The sequence below is a fragment of the Pocillopora verrucosa genome, chromosome 4 (genome assembly GCF_036669915.1).
Source record: "Pocillopora verrucosa isolate sample1 chromosome 4, ASM3666991v2, whole genome shotgun sequence".
Lineage (NCBI taxonomy): Eukaryota > Metazoa > Cnidaria > Anthozoa > Scleractinia > Pocilloporidae > Pocillopora > Pocillopora verrucosa.
The window spans coordinates 24,919,830-24,942,433 of record NC_089315.1 but is presented as its reverse complement, the minus strand read 5'-3'; the positions used below and the strand labels follow the sequence as shown (position 1 = coordinate 24,942,433).

Sequence of the window (22,604 nt, the reverse complement as noted above, 5' to 3'; positions counted from 1 at the left end):
ACTTAAAACTTTCAGCACACTTCATCAGACAAATGATTGTCTAATGAACTTTAATATACAATGTGAACACGATCAAAAACTTCTTTACTGCAATATTTTTCCAATTTTGTTTATTTTCTTTAGACTAATTACAAGTAAGGATTGTATCAGAATCTATGTCCTGTTTTAAAACACAATTACACAATAATACAATATAATACAAACATTAAAGGGTATTTATGCAACACAAAACTTGAGTGAGAACTAAAAGCCAGAAATAAGTACAAAATTCAGCCTTGCATTCCCATGTATGCAATTTACAAATCTCCGTAGGAGAACTTAGTTTCTGAAATTGCCTCCTAAGTGATAAGTGACACTTCTTAACAAAGAAGTAGCTTGTGTAGTTGCTTAATTTGGTTCTGACAACCTGAACTTGTGTCACCTAATCATAACAAGGTTTGCACATGCTCAGATGTTTGACCACCATGTTTCAGGCCACTGTTCAAAGTAAGCACACTAGCTACTGCATCCTATTTCTCTCCAGCCCTTTGACTGGCTTGGGAAACTCAAAAAGAAAAGATGACTATCAATTGAGTAAAATGTAAGCCAAGGATACAGTTAAAGTGGTGCTGACAACAGTAGCTCTACACAAAAAGGGGAGAAATGGTTTGTCACTACTGGCAGCAAATCTGGCCATAACTATCAACCCTTCACCCCCAAAATCAGAAAGAGAAGTCTCCCTTATACCAGCTGTAAATTCCTTGTGAATGAGTGATAAGAATTGGGTGTATTATCCAGAGAAAACTTTTGAAGTTATATGAGTTTGTCTATTCTGATCACCTGCTTTCTGGAAGTATTGATTTTGTAAAAGGGACGTTACATGGAAGTAAGTGTTAAGGTTTGAAAAGTAATACTATATTTCCTTAGCACAACAGCATTGCAGAAACTCAGGTGCTTGCATTGCTCCTGTTATGAATCAGATTTCCAGATTTTTATAGTTTTGTCATTCTCTAGGGCACCAGATGCTATGATATTTTCAGTTGGATGGCAGGCAGAACAAAGGACCACATCTAAAACAAAAAAAATGATTTAAGTAAGGCTTGGCATCCTCTTTGCTAACTATTCTTCATATCACCAGCAGCTTTGATTAAGACAGTTCACATTAAGCACTTGTGATGCTACATTTATTTGTCCATGCAGTCAAACTATGCATTTCTTAGGCTCCAAGTATATTAACCAAGTCAAGCAATTTTCATTAGTTCCAAAAATCCATCAGATTTAAACAAGTTTGTTGTGGAAACAAATTGGAAAGAAAAATTTTCAGCTAACTTCCTGAGGTGCATTTCATTCTGTTCTTCTAACAATACCTGTACTTTTACCTCCCAGAGATTAGGCCCTTAAATGCTCTGACAGAAACCTTTCATTTTTTGATGCATTTAATTCTGTTCTAAAAACAGTCCCCATACTTTCATCCTTTAGAGGTCAGGCCCTTAAATACTTAAATAGAAACCTTTTATTTTATTATGTTCCACAACAAAAGACACAACATACCACTGTGCCCTTCAAGTGTCTGCACAACTTCTTTGGATTGCAGGTTCCAGATATACACCAGGTTATCTTCTGACCCAGACACTATCCACTGTGAACACAAAATAAACATCATCACAATGATAAGAAGCTGTCAAAAGCAATATTCTTCTACACGTAACACTCCTGAATTTTACTGAAGAAAAGATATCCCTTACAGTGAAATGGCTGTTCTCGATCTACAACTAAGTTTGGGCTACAATGTCCAAGAACACTTTTAAATATACTAAATAAACAAAGCAATCACAACGACCATTCAGAACAAGGGTACCTATTTCTTAGAGCTTGTGACAGTGCACAGGTACTAAAACCAAACTGCCTCAAGCTAAGCATGACAATGATCACCAAGTCCCAATTAGTTTTAAGATCTGATTGTTAATTCTTCCATCTCACTGCTAAACATTTCCATCTAGAGAAGTAAGCTGTTACAAAAATTTTGGAGTTGGATCAAGATAGCAACTATTGCTGATAGATTTAAGAATTCTCATTACCTGTTTACTGGATAATAGATGGATATCATAGGAAGAAATTATACATATGTCAGTTTTGGGAGTTAAAGGGTCAGGCTGGTTATGCAAGTTTCCTAGACTAATAAACCACAATATTGTAACCCTAAATATATTTGGACAATGCACTAAAAAGTGTTCTGGTAGAGTTACAACCCAAGGTATAATAATTGGCTCTTTTGAAATAAAATTAAGTATCAAAGTATCAAAGTATCAACTGAACTACAACAACAACAAAAAAACAAATTCTACACAGTTATACAGTACCTTGCCGCCAGTTACTGAGAAATTTGCAAAAATACAGTATTTCTCATTCTTGTGACTTGTATAGGTTTTCAAGCACTTTCCTTTGCTGTAATCCCACAACTTCAATGTACTGAAAAGAAATGAAAGAGATATATTTCATTCAAGTACCCAAAAGGAATTTCCATGGAATATTACCACTTACAGCAAATGCTCTAACACTCCATACACAAAATTGACCATGGCAGATAAACTCACTTGTCTAATGTGGCTGCTAATATATACTTTCCATTGGGTGAAAACTTCACAAATGATACTGGTGGGTTGTCATCATCTAAGAAAAGATCCAACATTTCATAAGTCAGCGATGGAATCACTATCAATATTTTAATTATGTACATTTCAAATAATAATAATAATAATAATAATAACAATAACAATAACAATAACAATAACAATAATAAACAACTCAGTTTCACTTACCTATTAGAGTTTTAAGGCACTGCCCTGAAGCTGTATCCCAAATACGACTGAAGAAAAAAACAGTCAAACTACATGTAAATAATAATAATAGTAATGACCATAGTGCTAAAACTACAAACACATTCATAGGCACTTTACATAAGGACTACAAGCTTCTACAGAGAGCTTTCCCAAAAAGAAAGTTGTTTTATTAAAGTGGCAAGGGTGCTACATGTTCTAATTGAAAACAGTAACAAGTTCCTTAAAACAGGAGCAGCATGAACAATGGCACGATCCCAAAGTGTAAAGTAGTTGACCCTTGGAATGAATAGAAGAACTTGTGTTGATGAGCAGTGAATAATTTAATAAGAGACACTTTTAAGAGACAAATGATCTTCAACAAAACAAAACAGATAAAAAATTCAAATCAAAACTGTATCATGCAGGTAATATCAAAAGAATATCAGAAAAGCAACATTTTAAACTCACCAGAGGCCATCATAACTGCTTGACACAATCAAAGCACCATCCCTATTGAAATGAACCTGTTCATGAAAAGTCACAAAAATATATCTTAATGAATAAACATCAACTTAAGTTCACCATTCTGTAGTACATAGAACACTTGTTAATGGTATCGACATACCTGACCAAAAGGAGCAAACAGGCAAAATAAATGAATCATGACATGAACCAGAATTACCAGCCTTAACTTAATGGGACATAGGCTGGGAAAATTAATACAGTGTAAGGAGTATAATGCTACTGCTATCTTAACTTTAACTTAGATGATTAAATCATTACATGAACCAGAATTATTAGCCTTGATTTAACAGGGATCAGGCTGTGAAAATTCAAGTGAACTATAATGTAGCTAACTGCTACTGACAGTAACGGAAGAGAGGAATCATATTTCATTAAAAAAAATGGAGTTGTAAAGGGAAACATACTTTGAATTCCATGATCAATACAGCATAAGAATTTTAAAGCTACTGCAATCTAAACTTGCACTTATCAAATTAAAAAAACGTTCTTACCGCTGTCACAGGGTCTGAATGAGCTGGTAATGTCTTCAAGCACTTTCCTGTCTTGACATCCCAAATACGTACACTCTCATCAAACTGAAGAAAGATTAGGCTGAGAAATTTGGAACAAATTCTCCAAGGAGTTTATAACCTAAAAGCACTTGCTTAATGAGGATTTCCTCGAGTTGGAGGGCATGACTAGCCAATCAGAATTAATTTACTAATATAGAACTTCCCTGTTTGTAAATGTGAAATGAGTAACAATTCATGTTGCATTGCTGTTAACAATGCTTGATAAAAGTGAAGTTTTCATACAAAGAAAATGAAAACACAAATGTCACATCAACAAGCAAGATAATTAATTTCAGACCTGGAATAACAGTTATGGCACTCACCGATCCAGACACAATGAGGTTAGATTGGGGGTTGAAATTACAACAAAACACATAGTTACTGTGTCCTTTGAGTGTCTTCAGACACTTCCCCTAGAATGAGAAAACCAAGATCTGATTAATAATTCTCCTTACTGCCAACCATACAACTCTCATAATGTTAGTTTGGAGAATTTGGTGTTGGATTAACCAATAATCCCTTAAATTACATTTTTCTTCATTCTTGTGTTACTAGTCTACTTGATATTGTGTTGATATTGTAAAAAGAAATTCTGTCTTGGATGCTTAAGGGAGTTAAACAGTCACCATAAACACACTAATAAACTTACTTCAAACAACTACGCATTTTAAAAAAATGTGCACCAAGCTCTTGTGAAGTTTAATCAAAGAAATCACAAAATTGCTATAAATTATTGGCTATGAACATGGCCAATGACTTACAGTGGCAAAATCCCAAATTTTTAGTGTTTTATCATCAGATGCGGAGACAAGTAGCTTTGAATCTGAAGACCACGACACATCTGAAATACCCTGAGAAAAAAACAAAGACAATAAATAACAGGATGCCTGCTTGTTCCTTCTTTCAATTTTGCTTCAAGGGGAAACAAACACAGTATACCATGGGGAATATAAATGGTGAATTAATTACAAAATATTTAAATTTAAAAAATACACACATGTATCATTAACACAGAATAAGCTTATTTTAAAACACCCTGATTTAATAAAACTTTCAAATTGACAACCACAAGCTTTCCCATAATGAGAGGAGATTTACCAGGAAGTGGAAGTCAAAGAGAAATAATACCACAAACAAGTCAAATTTCTCATACCAGTTTGTGTCCTGAGATTGTTTTCTCAAATTTTCCATCATAAGCTCCCCATATTTTTATATACTTGTCTGCAGCTGTAACATTAAAATCAAATCCTATTACAAGACAATGCAATACATTTTGCAAGATACCAAAATGATCAAACCTAAAGTTTAAATAATGTAGAAGGATTATGGTTGTTGTTCATGTCTCAAAGATTTTACAATCAGTAATTATAGCCCTTTAATTTTGAAACTAGGAGTGTCTTGGAAAGCAGTGTGTACAATGTTATCTCACTCCTGGTGGGCAGATTTAACAACTTGCATGAACATAGGGTTAACCCTTTCACTCCCAAGATCTAATTAGTAATTCTCCTTACTATCTGCCATACAATTCTTATGATGTCAGTTCAGAGAATTTGGTATTGGATCAACTAATAATCCCATGATTGATATTCTTCTCTATTCTCATCACCTGCCTGCTTGATATTGTACTGATATTGTAAGGAGAAATTCTGTCTTGGTCACTTGTGGGAGTGAAACGGTTAAGGAAATGCTTATTTGTTTATTAACTAAGAAGTTGACAAAGGTATAAACTGCTTAAACTAGTTTTGAAGAGCTGGACCTCACAGCAAAGGGCTCATATCAGACTATGTGTGGAGAAAGTCAACATCACCATAAGAGCATCACTTGCAAAGAAAAGTCAGATGTAATCATCATCAAAACTTACATGAACTTGCCAGCCAGTCTCCATTTGGACTGAATTTCACAGATGAGATGGCCTTTGTATGTCCTGATAAGGTGTATTTCAGTATATAGTTTGGTTTCTGAGTGAAAGAGTCAGAAAAATAAGACAAATTTAATTCTAAAACCACAAAATTGCCATGATTAAAAGTTAAAAAGTGATCCATTCAAAGTCTTATATAATGATATACATTGTACAGAGACACAAAAGCAAATGCATGCAAGCTACAATCTTTGACAATATGTTTGGGACACTCTTCCTTCTACTGTTGAAAAGTGGAACATCCATTACTATTCCCCCCCCCCCTTCTATTACAGGGTTGCTATTTTTTTGTGATGTCAAATGTAGCATGTTTAAAATGTAACAAAACTGCAATGAAGGGGGGAGGAGAAAGGGGAAAAAGAAGGAATTTGGAAAGTCAATATAGCAATTCAGTCTCACCAGGAAATAGTACTACTCTGTCAAAGATTGTGGGTTTAACACTTCTGATAAATCAATAAAAAACTTGGTAACATACAACTTCCTGTACTTTGCACCAGATTCATGTACTGGATTGAGTTCAAGTCCAGTCTGCTGAGTACAGAACTCTACAAGATCTTTTGTGCACAAAAGCAATTCTGCTGTGTGAAATGTATGGTAACAAAGGAAAAATCGAGTGTGCATCTGCCTGACGCTACAGACAGGGTTATAGTTGGTTTGAAGACTAAGCTATTTCCATACATTGTGACAAGGCACTGAAATGACGACTGTAAAATTGTGGTACCAAGTCTCACACAGGATATAACTGCACAGGCATATGTACTGGGATTATGTGATTCCAATGTATTAGTTACAATTAACTATGTTAAGATAAATCGTAACTTAATATAGAGTTAAACTGCTTGTCATCCATCATATCATACCGTTCGTGACAAGTTTGTGGTTTCCAATGAGGAGCATATAACTTACAGAGACGATCTAAGCTAACGACTGAACCATGCATCAAAATAATCCCTTTAATCATTGATTTCCAACAGAAATAATTAGGCTTTCTAATCATAACGTTAATTGCCTTAAGCTGCAAAGAATAAAAAAATAAAACAAAGCATCATGTTCTACGCCTAGCATCATTCAGAAAATTAATCTATAAATGTAACTGGTTCTTATCGCGAAGTCGACATTAAACCAAGTGCAGAACAGTTTTTCAAACTAATCAAGACGTATGAATGTAATTTAGTTTGGGCAGTAGAAAAAAAAAAGAAATAAGACAAAAACTGGAAAACTTTTATCACCTTTACAGCGCCAGTAGATGTCACTGGATTTGTGGCAACGGGCTGAGCTGGTTTCGCTGTTTCCGATGGGTTACCTGGTTGGGCGGACGAATTCTCACTTTTTACCGCTTCTTCTGTTGATGCCATGTGTGTCTTGACGCCCTCAAGATACCGGGCCTTTCTGCCAGACCAGGAAACTCTTCTTAATCTCTGAAAAACGCTTCTTTTGGCCCGAAAACAACAACTCCACAATGAAACCAAAGAAAAGCACACGTGAAAAGCAAGCTTGACTTGGAATTGCAATGGGTTGTGGGATTGAGTCCGAAGCACGAAATCATAGGACCGCAATGCATCAAGACTATCCTCGAACATTTTTCACGAAATGAAAAGAAAACAATGCAAATCTCTGGTGGCATTCATGATGGAGTTTACCATAAGATCTATTCATCTTTGAATAATTTTTTGTACTTTTCGTATTCTTAAATATCAATATAAAAGTAACAAGCCAAAAAAGCTTGCCTACCAATGAAACACAAAGTTATAAGACATTCTGGCCTCATTCTGCATTGGCTAGTGGCGTTAATGGTGTATTTGTTAGTAATAGGTAAACTTCCAAAGGTTTTTATCGATGAAAGACGGAATTTTGAAAACGAAACTTTCGTTTTTATAACTTGGTGGGATCCAGGTCTCCACGGCTTCACATGGCCAGGCCTCGCTCAGCATTGTGGGTAATTTACAGCGGCAGCTGTTCTTCCTGCCATAACCATCACATCGGAGTTGTATAGGGAGAAATCGTTGAATTTATTTCCCTGTGGCTAGGATATCAACAGGAGATAATAGCTATACGGTTTCCTTCTGCAGTGATTTGTGCCTGAGATGATAGGGTTTACAAGGGAATGACCGGAGTATGGAGACATCGTGAGTAGTACACGGACCGTATCAAAATCTGTCATTTGACTAAAAAGTACAATTCGCTTCACTGAACCATTGGAAAAGTCGTGCTTTCCTGGACAATCAGGAAAAATTTTGTTAGCACGTGAAAGGAATCGACTTAGATCTTCGTTAACGCTGTTGCTGTGAACATTCTAGAGGAATAGTAACTTCTGTGAGTGAATTCCATTCCGCCCTTTCCAACGACGACCACAACATCAGCTTCACTTCCGATTTGATACTAGTAACTCCTCTTGAAATTCTTCACACCATAAGAATTTCTTTTGTCTGGTATTGACACTTTCGGCGTCGTAACTGGTACTAACGACATCACTGCTCGGCTGAAAGAGAAGAAGAGAGTCTGTATTAATTACAGTGCACTGCTTTTTGGTCATCTTAATTCTGAAAATTTCGATACATCGTTTTCGTGCCATCGTGACACGATAAATAAACTTCATAGAGAAAACGTGATTTTTCATTTTGTTTCCCTTTCGCAACAACAAGTTCAAAGGTCCAGTTTTGAAATAGAAGCCAAGCAAGTTGTGCGTGGTTTGCGGTAATAAACCTCCTAAGTCCATCTATACAGAGTAATTTGTATTCCGTGCACTAAATGTTGCAGGAGCGCAATACAGCGTCGGAATTGGCCTGTCTAAGATTTTTTTCCCAGCGGTGAAGAATTTATTACAACGGTTATGACAGAAAGTGAAGCATGTTGCACTTCACAACCAATTCCGTCCTCTCCCAACTCAAATCCTTTCAAGACTTGGCAAGATGTTGTAGGAACTGACTCACAATCTAGTGAAACAAACATACCTGTGAACAATAATCCAAATGAAGAGGGTAACACTCTCCCTCTTCCTAATGGTGATATGTATCATACGGAAATGGACTCACAATTGACAGAAAGTGATATGCAACAAAGGACTAAAGATCTTCGAAAGCAACTGAAACTTGACCTAGCTGAATCAAACTCTGATTCAAACTCTAGCCTTCCACCACCAAAGAGTTCTTGGTTATTGCGGCTGTTTGAATCAAAGCTATTTGACATGTCAATAGCGATTGCGTATTTATTCAATTCCAAAGAACCTGGAGTTCTTACATACCTTGGAAACAAACTATTTGTGAGTATTATGAGGATTGTTATTCTGAGATCAAAATGGATTGCAATAATTTACAACAATCCTGTTTTGATATCTCAATTCAGACACAGTTTGTAATTTTGCTGTAATTTAACTGTTATTATCTTGCATGCACAAACAATGATAATACTCTCCTTTGTGAGTAAGTCACCATGCCAGTAGTTTGACCTGTTGTAAACACTTACTCCAAAATAGGAAAATTTTTGGAAAAAACCTTTTTAGTCCTGCAGTAATTGTTTTAACTTGAAAATGACAGACTAAATGTAGAATCTAGAGCATATCTTAATAAGATTAAGCTGAGATTGATAAAGTAATATTGATTCAGAACCACCTTTAATTTGTGTGAATTTCAGATTTCTGATTTAGCTGCCCCTCTTTATTCCTGATAACTCCTAGAGCCATTTAATTTTATTATACAGAGGTGCGATTTATTGTGAATTTTCAGTTAGGTGTCAAAGCAATCTAAGATTGCTTAGGTTCTTGCTGCATCAAGGCTGGTGATTTTTTCATAAACTTAATTCTTACCTCTTGGAAAAGTAGATATAGAGCTTAAACCATTTGCAGCTTAGTCATAGTGAAACAGTTTGTATGTCTTCAGTTTGAGTTTGTTGTGGTTCCTTTTGATATTGGACTAATTGGAGCGGTTATTGAGTAGTCACGATTACTTTGATTTTGGTTTTATAACATCCAATTGATATATTCTCAATTGATAACCTCTGGTAACATTGTGTAGCTTCATGAGATAAAGAAGACATAGCTTAATATTACATACTGTCAGGTATCACACAAGTGATAGTGCTTTTTGAGCACACCAGTTGGTTAGCTTGGAATGACAAGAAAGTAGACTTAAACTCCCAGCAGCCAAAGAGACAAAATCATGCATCTGGATTTAAATCCTTTTTTTTTTTGGTATTGACAGATTTGAATTTTATATTTGTTCACAAATACAATTACTGACTTCAGTGTGCATGAAAGTGGTAGATACATGAATCTGTCTCAGGACTTTGATTTGTAAACAATCACCACTAATCACCTCCTCCTTGATGAATGATTTTTAACTAGAATTTACATTTTTCTTGATATCACACATGTGAAGATAGAGCAATACACAATCTCTTAAACAATTTATAATTGGGTATGTTTTTTTCTCCTAGACCTTTGATGATGAAGATGTGAACTTCTATTTGCCTCAGCTAATGTAAGTTATTGCTGTTTTGTGTAGTTTATGGTTATCACCCAATAAATTTCATTGATGTCTTTTGGTACTGAAATTTCCCCAAAGGTTAATTGCATAGCCAAAAATTTATGGTGGAGAATTAATGTTCGAAAAATTTCTTTCAATTTGAGTTTTGGATTTGAGTTTCCTTTTTGTGTGAATCTCTTGCTTACCTTTGACTTTCATGCTTAGATCAACAAGATGACAAGGAGCTGTTTATTAATTTATTATGTGCTTATGTGCTGTATTAACTTACGATACATTTCCTTTTACAACAGTATTATAGTCAGCATATTCTATAATTACTTGGCTAAAATCTTGTGTTCTAGTAACATGTACATCCATGTGGAAGAAGTGTCAGAGGCCCTTCATAGATATTTGGTGGAGAGATGCAAAAGAAGTTTTGCCTTTGCTCTACAGGTATGTGAGATTAATTAAACAGTTCACTTATTTACAATACATTAACCCCTTTTTTGGGCATTTTTTTATGTGTAATATGTGTGATTCAAACCCTGCACACACTTTGCCAATGAAAGTAAATTTTACTGCAGAGGCTCTTTTAGACAGCTTTGGTTACCATTATTATCCTAATCAACCAGCAACTGAATACAGCTCAAGAATCTTTGAATATGTATTCCTATAATATGTAATGCATGCTAGAGTACTGGTTGGAAGTTTAAAAGTTCAATGGTGATAGGTAACTGGCATTATCATTGGGAAAGGCTTAGTACTCAACAAACAAATTTATGTTTTATTGCTTTGTACACAACACTTCATGGGTTAGACTATAAATTATGGTAATCTGTGGCATGGGTTTTAGTAAATTCACAGTAGAACTTGACAATTCATGCTCAATGGAGTGAAGCTTTACATGTAAATTTATGGCTTTTAAAAACTCTCCAGGCTTCTTGGCTGTTGGAAGCTTACTGTGCTGATGGATGGCTACCATCAAGAGAATATGCCAGAGGTGTCAAGTTACTACAAATGATTTTGGATGAGCTCAGGCCAAGGTACACCTGCATTTCATAACTTCTCTTCTATAGCTGTAGATTGAATTCTGGTTGAGTAATTTCATAGTTCCTAACTGACAAAGTTAAAGTTAGGAATGTTGAGGGAATTATTCAAGAAACATTGTGATGGGATGAGTGTTCTGCTGCTTCAAAGGACAGTTTTTATAAATGCTCTTGCCTAACATTGAAACATAATTTTAAAAAAAAGAAGAAGAAAGAAAAATGCCCCATGCATTCATACAAAATTTTGCTGGTATGTGATTGAAATTCATTGCATGTTGAAAAAGGAAACATTTTCTATAATGCATCAAGTGCAGTAAGTGTTGACTAACATTTTTCATTAATCTATGCATGTATTTATATAATATCTATTTTACTTGTGACAGGTCACCCTTAAGTCCATCTGGATCTGCTGGTTCTCACACCTTACCTTTACCTGCTTCTCCAGGAGCCACAGGCTCAACATTTACCACTCCACCAAAGAAAACTCACCAGAGATCAAAATCAGATGCAACTGCTGCTATAACAGCTTCTAGTCGTCTGATGCAAGTTAGTGATAAATAGGAGGGGACTTGACAGTGAAAATGAATGATTTAACAAATAAATGAATTAAAGAGATTGAATTTTAGCATGGGCATCCTGACAAGGTGGATTGTTGTCCACTGTTTTCAACCTGTTGGATTGGAATTTGAAATGTTGAATTTTGTTGGTACAGGGAAATTAGAAATCTGAAAAAAAAACTTTTGGTAAGGATTAGAATTTACAGTGAACTCAGTTCCATGAAGCATCATGCTTAGGATTGAAACCAAGGACATTACAAGCCAAATGTTCTCATTGCAGTATCATTCCTGCCAATCCCCTAGAAATTGCAAGCAATTTTGCATATCCGTAAAATACTGCACAAGGAACTCACATTGACGTAAGGGTGACCAGCATCTAATTTCTCCTCACAGTAATGCTGAACTAAATCTAAATCATTCATGAAGATTATGAAAATAACAGATGATTGTCAACCTAAGAAGCTTTGATTGCTTAAGAAATTCTCCTTTTCATTACCTAACCCTAAGTAATAGAGAATAGTATGGAAAATATGGATACTGAGGTTGGGGTGTAAAGGTTTTCATATTTGCAGATGTCTCACAGCTTGTCTTTTTTTTCAGTCAAATGAATATGAATCCCCAACTGGAGACCTGAGATATGGCCATGCATTTGATAGCCGCTGTGCCAAACACTCGCCAGCAGTATCTCCCAATGCCTCAAGTCCTGTTCTTTCTGAGCTAGATCGCACTCCAGATTGTGGCTGCCAGGTTAGAATTCTCTCTTGGTATTCTTACATCATTTCATACAATCATGCTTGTTTTCTTTTTTCTTTTTTTTTTTGCATGACGTGTTTGCAGTTGAAATAGCCATTTGATGATTTGTCTTCTTCCTTTATCCTTTTTTCAGTCCCCAAAGCTGGTAGCTCAAAGAGAGTTCATAAGTGCATTGATTGCAGTAGGAAAGAGGCTCACGTCTTTGCCAACAAAAGAACTTAAGAGTGAGTTTGTTTAACCCTTTAATACTAACAGTGATCAGCATGTAATTTCTCCTAACAGTTATACTGTTGAGCTGTTCATCCAGATTATGAGTCAGAGTAAAGGAAATGATCGCTAATGTTAGAAGCTTTGATTGTTAAACAGATTCTCCTAGCCACTACCAAAGTAAATGTATAGAGAAGAATGCAAAGAATATGGATACTGATGTTAGAGTATAGAGAGTTAAGTACAGTGTATGTAAATTCTTACTGACATGATTACTTTCCTGTCTGACCCTTTCCGTAGCCTCTAGACTGTATGCAGAGTTATCACTCTTAAATCTGAACTTGCCAGCCAAAGTGAGCTTACCAGTTCACAGTGGAATTGGAAATCATTATGTTGTCAGAATACCACACACTGCAGCAGTGGTTCTAAACTCCAAAGATAAGGTTAGCCGTCTTAGAGTGGGATACTAACAGTTTCTTACCAGTGCTTATAAGATTAGGTAATTATTTTATGGCAAGGTTGTTATGAGGTAAATCTGAACATTCTGATTGCTTCTTACTTGGGCAGGATTTTGTCATAAGGATCATTACCATGGAAACAGTCATAAGCTGTCAATTTTGTTCACCATGTTTGTTTTGAATTGATTTGAATTAATTGTATCTCACAGATTTGTAAATGTATTGAGACTTGTGAAATGTATCCTTAGAACTGTTTATTATTATCATTATTAGTAGTAGTGGTAGTAGTATTACTATCCTCATTTAAAGACACTGTGTGTGTCTTAACAATCTGTCTGTTGCATTGCAGGCTCCATACATGATATATGTTGAGGTTTTGTGTACTTCAGGAAATGGAGATGATCCATTCCCAACAAAACAGTTCCAACCTACATTGCGACAAACAAGGTAACTCAGCAATAATAACATTGTGCTGTACTTCATTTGTATTCATTTGTACTTCATTTATAAACATTCTATTGTAAACAAACACTCAATTCTAATTACTTTGTAACATAGATGGTGTAAATGTGGGTATTTTATATCATGAGTGTTGTAAAATTGCATTATCTACTCAATATGTTGTAAGCAGAATAACCTGGAGTCTAGTGTAAGTACTGTGTATGAAGTAATTGTTAACATAAGTTTCTTTTTTCTTTCTTCCTTCTCATAAATAAATAATTAATTAAAAATAATAATTATAATTCCTTTGGGAGTGAGGATGTGCAATGGACTTCCCCTTGGACATGTAGAGGTTAATAGTTACTATTATCATCATCATTTTACACTTTATGTGCACTACTGTTTTAGGAAAACAAGAACAATGTCATACTATTTCACTGTCAGCTCCAGTATCACTAACAATGTTGTTATCTCCTATGGCTTCTCTATATGACTGATACATTCATTTTTTAATAGTTTATAACAACTGTTTTCGTTACAATTGTCTGTGTTTCTTTCAGGGTCACTTTGACTTCAGCTGACCATCAGTAACACACACACGCGATTCCTGATTACTAATATTCTTCAATTTTTTTTCTGTAGGTCTGAAGAACATTTGCCAACTTACTGCCGGTCAGAAGTTCCCCAGTTTGCAGTGAGTAATTGATAAATTCAGTTCGATAACCTGTATTAACAACTGCATCACTAAGTGGAGGTTGAGTGCCTGAGACATTTGGGAGCTTCCACTATTGGCAGCCAGTGCCTAGATGGAGACTGCTCCAATGGCTGGCAAATTCTGGCAACCTAGCCATGAGCCTCCATGCAGGAAAGAGAAACAGGCACCCATCAAACTGAATAAAAATTGAAAAGAGAGGGGGAAGAAGTAGGGAAAACTGTCTGGACGGTGAGCCCCCACTCAAAACAACACTGAAAGTTCATGCAAGAACGCCTCAATCAAATGGCACTTGGAATTCTGAGGCATGCACATATGCAAAAACTGTAAACTTCTAGAGAATGCTGTTGTTCTTTGTTGTTAACTCAGTCTTTTAAATTGCATTTGACTGCATTTATGTTGAAGGTCTTTCTGTCTTAGGATCATATAAAATGATAAGTGCTATACCTGTTACACATACCCACACCTGTTACTTCAATCATAGAGAAAACTGTTCAGAAAATTAAGCATAGAAAGTTTCAAAAAGGGCACAAAGTGGTGTTCACTATCTGAGAGAAAATTTAACAAGAATTTCATTTTCTTTGTTGGTGCAATAGATATCATCTGGTGGTGACTCTGACGATGAATGCTGGTCTACTGTGATAGAAGATAAAACAAATCAAGACTCAGAGGATGTAAGTTTCTCTTTTTGATTATTTATTAACCCTTTAACCCCTAAACGTGATTAGCATCAAATTTCTCATCACAATATCACCCCTGAATCAAACATTAAGGTCATGAGAATAAAGGAAATGAAAGTTATGAGAATAGAGGAGATGATCACCAACTAAAGCAGCTCTTGACTGTTGCACAAATTCTCCTTGTCAGCCTCTTTTGAAATGTATAGAGAACAGTATGGAGAATATGCATACTGATGTTAGGGTGTAAAGGGTTAACAACATTTTTCTTTTGTTTTTCCTTTCCATGGGTCTGTTTACCCAATATGTGTGTGATTTGATAAGAACATCAGTGACACTTTTTTGTTCCTGCCACTTTTGGACATCATTTGTGATCTTTTACTGAACAGGCGCACAGTAACATGTAATATATTTGTTAGTTATGTAATCCTTAACCCTTTAACTCCCAGTAGTGATTAACATGAAACTTTTCCCCATAATATCCATACAGTATCCAGCAAACAGGTAATGAGAATATTCAAACTTATCAGGTAAAAGCTGCTATCTTGATCTGGCAACAAATGGGAGAATTAGCGATCAGATCTTGAGAGTTAAAGGGTTAATATTGCATTGCACATCATTGCTAAAGTTTTGCCCACGGTTAGCGCACGCATTATGAAAAAATGACAGCTTTTTCAGGGAGCATCCGAATGCAGGTTCTCTGTCAGCAAAATGACTTCAAGGTAGTTTATTTAACGTATCTGTTGCCATTTGTAGGGCCCTTTTGTCGCTGCTGGGGACATAAGACGAAGACTCTCAGAGTCTCTCAGTGCGCCTCAGGCCTTGTTCAAGAGAGACCCTGAAGATCCTTCAGGTAACAAGTCGACATGTTATTTGAAAGTGCTCTGTTGTGCTTATCCTTTTTTCTTCATTTGCTGATGTGTTTTATTCGGCTTTGGTCTCATTTTAGCCGCTGTCCTCAAGGAACCTTGGGAAGAGAAAGAGGCAAGGATTCGAGAAGCATCGCCTTATGGTCACGTGCCTAATTGGAATATCCTCTTTAACCCTTAACCCCTAAGATTGACTGGCTTATAATTTCTCATAAGAGTATTTCCCTTCAATCAAATGTAAAGTTCACGAGAATGCAGGGCATCATCGCCAATTTATGAAGCTCCTGATTGTTGCACAAATTCGCCTTGTAAGTACCGATAGAAATTGTCATGAGAACAATATTAGTGTAAAGGGTTAATGTCGGTGGATACGGGTGCGTTTGGAAAACAATGTTCCAGAGTGCGCCATTTTAGATGTGTGATATCATTCACGTTTTTTGTGATTTAAGCGGAGATTTTAAGTGCAATTTATTTTTGCAATTGTAACAAATGGAGAAATTCTTGGTGACATGTTGGCAATACCACTGTATCTCCCCAAATGGAGGGAAACCAACAAGTTGAAATGCCACACGTTTTTCGGACAATTTATAAAACAACTATGACATAAAAAGAGCCCTCCAAGAAAAATCAGAACTTCTTCATAATCACAGGGCTTTAAAAATGGACAAGAATGCGATGAAATTCAAGATGCAAACTTAAATTACCGTTAAAAAACGAGGTAGCTTTTGTCTTTTTTTAACTCAAATAAAGCGTGCGAATTCTTAGAAATTTTCTTGACTGTTACGTTCACAACTGTTACCGATGATCGTAAAGTGTGGCGATGATCTTCGGCAAGAACTTCTGGCCTATCAACTGTTGCTGCAATTCCAGGTTTGTTGTACACCGTTATCGCTCGTTATGCCGGCGTGGAATTATTTCAGTATCGCTCATTATCTTATACTGGAGTTTCTGTTGATGATGCAAGCGAAGGTTAGTACCCCCTTCCCCCGCCCCAATCTTTAGTATGAAGAGTAAATGCAGTTGCCACACGTCGTGTGAACATTGCGGTTTAGGTGGACGTGACTAGAAAAGGATTGCAGTGAATTTGAAATCTTTTTAAATCCCTTGGACCCCTAAGAGTGATTAGTATGTAATTTCTCCTTGCAATATCTCCCTTAAATCACAAATCAAGGTCGCAAGAATAAAGGAAATGATCACCAACACATGAAGTTCTTGATTGTTAAACAAATTCTCCTAGTCAGCTTCTACGGAAATGTTTCGAAAACAGTGTGGAGAATATGCAACCTGATGTTAGGGTGTTAAGGGTTAAAACTAAGGATGTCACAATGGTTACGAGTGTTTTAGACTCCCCGAGAGGGTTTCTTTGCGAGTTACCGAGGATCTTAAGGGTAGAGTTTCCAAAAGGTATTTAAGTCGCATTAATGTATCTCTTGGTGCATGGAGGGTCTCCAGCATTTACCAAGGGGTGAAGGATATCACTTAGTCAGCCTGGCCCAGAAATATATCTGTGACAGACTGTTGAGACTGTTGCCAACTCTTCACACAACAGAGCAATTGGGGTGTAGAGTTAAACTCTTGCAAATAGTGTTAGTATTCAGTTGCAAAATTAATAGTCTTCACTTCCCACAATAAGAGTGCAATTTGTCTCCTTACTGCAGGCCATTTGGAAACAGGAAAGAGTTCCCCTGCGTCTTCGACCGTAAGTAGAACATTACAACATCTAATTTCCCCTCACAGTACTACTGCTGAATCATTTATTTGAGATTATGAGAATAAAGGAAATGATCACCAACTGAAGAACCTTTTTTTTTGGTAAACAAATTCTCCTCGTCAGCAACTTAGGAAATGTATAGATTACGGTACGGAGAATGTGTATACTGATGTTAGGGTGTAAAGGGTTGATGTTTTGTCTCATAACTAGTCAGCACCTGATGACTCTACTTCCCAGTTGACTATATTTTGTGCCCTTGTCAAGTCATGGAACATCTATGTTACGTTATGTTTCAAAGGATTGCGTTAAATCTTTAAAACACTTCATCTTTTCAATGTTAGGTACGCTGTTATGGTGACCTCGAGCGACAGTGGGCTTATTGAACCTGTAGTGAACGCCGTGTCACTCCATCAGATCAAGAAAAACAGTCAGATGTCACTCTTGAAATACTTCATCAAGGTACTTAATTCTCACAGGCTCACGTAACTATGAAATTAACCCTTTCACCTCCAAGAACCCATTAGTAATTATTTTGAATGTCTTTCATACAGTTCTTTTGTTGTTAGTTTAGATCACCTAATAATCCCTTAATTGATATTTTTCTTCATTTTCATCTCGTCTGCTCGATATTGTGTTCGTATTGTTAGGAGGTATTGTTAGTATTGTCTTGGTCTCTCATGGAAGTGAAGGGTTAAAGAAGTCTGGTGTCTTAAGTTGAATCTTGGGTTCACACATTAAACATTTAAACTGGTCGAAAAATGACGCCATTGTCTCTCTGATCCAGCTCATCCAATTCAGTTCCACTGAAACATGGTCTGTTGTAGGCAAATGCTTTGAATGAGAAATCATGGCTGAAAAAATTGTTTATGAAATTGAAACGCAAAGTATTAGCAGGGTGCGTTGGGCCTTAAAAAAGCATCCGAATTCAGCGAGGAGGAGAGAAGTTTTTCACCATAGTATCACGTCAAGTTTGAGAGTTCTAAATTCTAAAATTTAGCCAACAGGAACAGCGTCAGTAAAGGTTTCTTTTGAAAGTTATCCCCAACTGGGGTTTTTGGCAACTGTATATCGCAAGTTTTCCTTCAAGGCAAGAGTACTTGTTGAGAAAAATAGGTGTTTACTATCTATTTTTGATAAGTGTCGAAGTTATCTACACTTGCAGACAACTTTTGCCTCTCCTTACTCAAAATCTGACACTTTAGTTGTTAGAAGGAAAGAGCTCTCGTGTTCCGTCAGTCAGATTTTTTTTTTTTCGGTGGTGGTGGTGGGGGGGGGGATTCACCAAAGACAACTTACGAGTATGAATGCGGATTTATTCCCTTTAGATTTGATTTGTAGTGCTTGTGCAGATGTTTCAATTGAACTTTTATTCCCCGTTTTTAGGAGCACGGAGAAGTGAACTCGGAAGAGTTCCTCAACGCTCAGCGAAATTTTGTCCAAAGCTGTGCTGCTTACTGTTTGATCTGTTACTTCATGCAAGTTAAGGACAGGTAATAACAATATGTTTTTGACTCTGATGATAACCTCCGCTCAGGTTGTCAAGCGTTAGTCACTACTACCGACAACAGTCCTTCTCAGAACTACACTTACCCCGACGATCAGACTACACGATCACATCTCACCCCCGGGTTCAACAGTTAACTATGTGCTTTTCCTTAGTGGTCAAATAACTTACTCTTAGGGGTGATTTACATCCGATCTGAGAAGCTGTATCTTGGTATTTTTCAGAATCTTGTAGGTAGTTAATCTTCATCATAAACCAATTAGAATATTTCGGTAACTTCAGGGTTGTGCTCTAACAGAGCGCGGGTTCTACATGCACAGGCGACTGGCTTTTGTTTTGTGTGGCTGATAAAACTTTGCTTTTATGAAAGCTTTTAGAGCTGAGTATCCCAGATTTCTAAGACTTTGTAGGTATTTTTGGACCATATTTGGAGGTGTTCTTTCTTTAACTACGCATCTTTCCATAGCTACAATTTGGGCTCTTTCTAGACAGAACTGTCTCTTGCAAATTAAATGACCTGAATATTGTTTATGTTTTAGACACAATGGCAACATTTTATTGGACGGAGAAGGCCATATTATCCATATCGACTTTGGCTTCATTCTTTCGTGTTCTCCTCGAAACTTAGGCTTCGAAAGTTCCCCCTTTAAACTCACGCACGAATTTGTAGAGGTAACGTCATTTTGTCCTTCCCATTCTCGTTATCTTTATTTTGTGTTCTAGATTGTATTGAGTAATAAACGATTTCTGTTCCATTTGAAGGTTATGGGCGGAATTGACAGCGACATGTACAACTACTTCAAAATTCTGATGCTTCAGGGCTTCTTAGCTGCGCGAAAGAACATGGACAAATGTCTTCAGATAGTGGAGATTATGCAAACAGGTACATGATTGGGTTTGCCCCTTTTCTCATAAGAATCTTAGCACCAGAGTTCGTATAGAGTGTTGAATTCTTGAAAGAGTACGGAAATATCAAAACTAATTTTAAAGACGTGGGAAAAGTATTGATCCTTCGCGCGAGTCAGGAGGAAAAGCAATGATGCTATTGTTTTTTTGTTTTTTTTTTCGCTGAGTGTTTTGATTCGCGCGACGGAGTTCCCAACAAAACAGGGACTGCTCGTAGTCTAAACTCTTGTGGAGAAGGGGTTCTCTTGCAAGAGAAGTGGTTCATTCCAATTTGAGATCTTTGTTGGCTAAACTGATTTTATGCAAATTACCTTTACGAAAACGTTTTACCTGTATTGTCAGTTAATTTGCAATTTTGGGGCAACCCCCTGGCGTCTGCTATTCTGCTCAGGTCATGTCATTGGGCTCACTCTATAAAATTATAATACTGAGTGGTCTTGAAAAAGTCTTGAAGGAGCTTTGAATCTCATTGTGATATTCTGTCTGCCTGAGCTAAGTAAGTAGTATTCCTCATCACATAGGTTGAGGAAACCTTACTGAGGCCATCGAGGAGGACGTTGGGAGAGAGGCCTAGTACAGCCTATTATCAAATTCTGATCTGCATTTCGTGTTATTGTACTCAGGTTCACAGCTTCCATGTTTTAACCGAGGCTCGTCCACAGTCCCCGCAATGAGAGAAAGATTTCATATGAACCTAACAGAAGAACAGCTTGACACGTTTATCAATGAATTAGTTGAGACTAGCATGCACTCATTGACTACTAAACTTTACGACGGTTTCCAATACCTCACGAATGGTATTCTTTAACACGAGACTGGCTCGGCAGGCAAGACGGCTAGTTTCTAATATGGTCAAAGAAGTGTACCACAAATTTGCACCGAACAGGGAGATACCCCTCCCTCCCCGACTGAACGTTCGACAGTTCTTTTAATTAAGTTTTGAAAGCACAGGGTACAGAATGTAACAAGCCAGGGAAGGCTTCGAGAACACTTCAACAAATGAAGGAAAGTGCATCAACTCAGATGTAACAGTCAATATTGGGGGTACATTTGATCAATGCGCTGTATGCTGAAAAGGCAGACGGGCTTGCATTCATCTTTTTTTTTTCCTAACACTCGAAGGGAACCTACAGGTACCCAACATAATTGCAAAGGATACGGGTTGGATATGTTCTTTTGTGAAGGAAAAGTCACTGGACAACGAATTGGATGGAATAGCACCACAAACTTTTACCAGGAAAACGACAATTTCTCAGTTATTGAACTAATGTTGTAGATAAAGTTTAAGTCAGCTTTGTGCTCCTTCAATTTAAATAATGAGCTTCTTCGCAACGTGTCCTCATTAATTTTTTGGGGGTCGTGCAACGATTTGTCATGTATAATTCGGCGATGTTTGGTAATTTTGACGTCGTTTCCAATTAATTTGACTCTGATGTTTTCTTCAAATCCTTTACTTAATTTGAAAAATATCATCTAAGTATTTTTAAAAGAATTAATATAATGACTGAAAAGAAACGGGTTTTATTAGCTAACAATGACAACCGTTGTGGGTGGTTAGTTCTAATCGGCACCAATAGGCCATTTTTCAGTTGTGTGCTTAGTTGCCAAGCCTTTGATTTGGAGTGAGGCTGAAGGTGACCTTAGTGTGATAGAGACCAGTATCTAGTTAGCGTGATAACAAATTAATTTGCATTTGAAAAGCAGCAAGGTTTGTATCATAACAAGGTCGCCCTTAGCCTCATTCCTGTTCAAAGGCTTGGCAACCAAGCACACAACTGTAAAATGGACTATTGTTAGTGTGAAAAGGAAATGAAACAAGATACATGGACTCAGGATAAAATACTTGTAAATGCAATGTAATTATAAATAATTCGAGCTTCCTCATTTTCAAATCGCTGTATATTGTTACCTCTAGAATTATGGATTCGGTTTTATTTTATTATTATTTTTCAAAAGGAATACACTCTTCACTTTCATAAACCTTTCATCATGGACCTCAAAATGAAAGATGATGTGATGTGGCTAGATTCTTGAGAACTGCCTTAAGTTTAACCTTGATAGTTTTACTTAGATCGTCGAAATTGCTACCATTTGATTGCAGGCACACGTCTTGGTTTTCGTGCTTTTGTAATGTCAAAAAAACTATTGATTATCATTTTGATATTTTGAACAATTTGGTTAATAAAAGGAGCTGTTCTTGCTCGCTTTTTCCCACTATCTGTCCTCGTAGTTAAAGAATTGAGCTAGTAACCTTTCAGGATTGAAACGCAGGTTTATCGATTCATTTCGATCCATTTGGGGTCTGAGTTCAAGAGCGTTCAAAAGTCGAGCATGCGCGACCGGATCAATTCTGGCCGGCCGTGCGCCAATATCTCGCGCAGAATTTCAAAGGAACATATCATAAATAACCGCTGTCTTGCAAACAAGAGAAAGAAGACTGAAACTTTTGTAGAAATCTGTAAAAGGAAACAAACGTAGGGAAAAGAAAAAGCTGGGGTAACCTGTCGATTA

At 36.7% G+C, this 22,604-nt stretch overlaps 2 protein-coding genes across 2 annotated transcripts; one reads left to right on the top strand and one right to left on the bottom strand.

Annotated features, from left to right (window-relative positions):
* Positions 1 to 93: 93 nt before the first annotated feature.
* Positions 94 to 7,305, bottom strand: LOC131785009 (WD repeat-containing protein 5). Its single transcript, XM_059101848.2, has 12 exons — positions 7,022 to 7,305; positions 5,736 to 5,832; positions 5,028 to 5,101; positions 4,636 to 4,725; positions 4,198 to 4,287; positions 3,815 to 3,898; positions 3,267 to 3,322; positions 2,799 to 2,845; positions 2,574 to 2,649; positions 2,340 to 2,448; positions 1,531 to 1,618; positions 94 to 1,049 (listed from the first exon to the last, which is right to left on the bottom strand). Exons 1-12 carry the CDS (start codon positions 7,145 to 7,147, stop codon positions 949 to 951), a joined length of 1,038 nt encoding a protein of 345 aa, XP_058957831.1. The 5' UTR covers positions 7,148 to 7,305; the 3' UTR covers positions 94 to 948.
* A 439-nt stretch (positions 7,306 to 7,744) lies between these two features.
* On the top strand, positions 7,745 to 22,308 carry LOC131785012 (phosphatidylinositol 4-kinase beta-like). The gene is made up of 20 exons (XM_066165202.1): positions 7,745 to 9,051; positions 10,224 to 10,267; positions 10,615 to 10,705; positions 11,189 to 11,295; positions 11,682 to 11,844; positions 12,456 to 12,602; positions 12,742 to 12,832; positions 13,116 to 13,258; positions 13,623 to 13,720; positions 14,357 to 14,408; positions 15,023 to 15,100; positions 15,860 to 15,956; positions 16,053 to 16,134; positions 16,764 to 16,842; positions 17,631 to 17,671; positions 18,025 to 18,142; positions 19,067 to 19,173; positions 19,727 to 19,859; positions 19,950 to 20,070; positions 20,717 to 22,308. Exons 1-20 carry the CDS (start codon positions 8,623 to 8,625, stop codon positions 20,899 to 20,901), a joined length of 2,406 nt encoding a protein of 801 aa, XP_066021299.1. The 5' UTR covers positions 7,745 to 8,622; the 3' UTR covers positions 20,902 to 22,308.
* Positions 22,309 to 22,604: the final 296 nt, after the last annotated feature.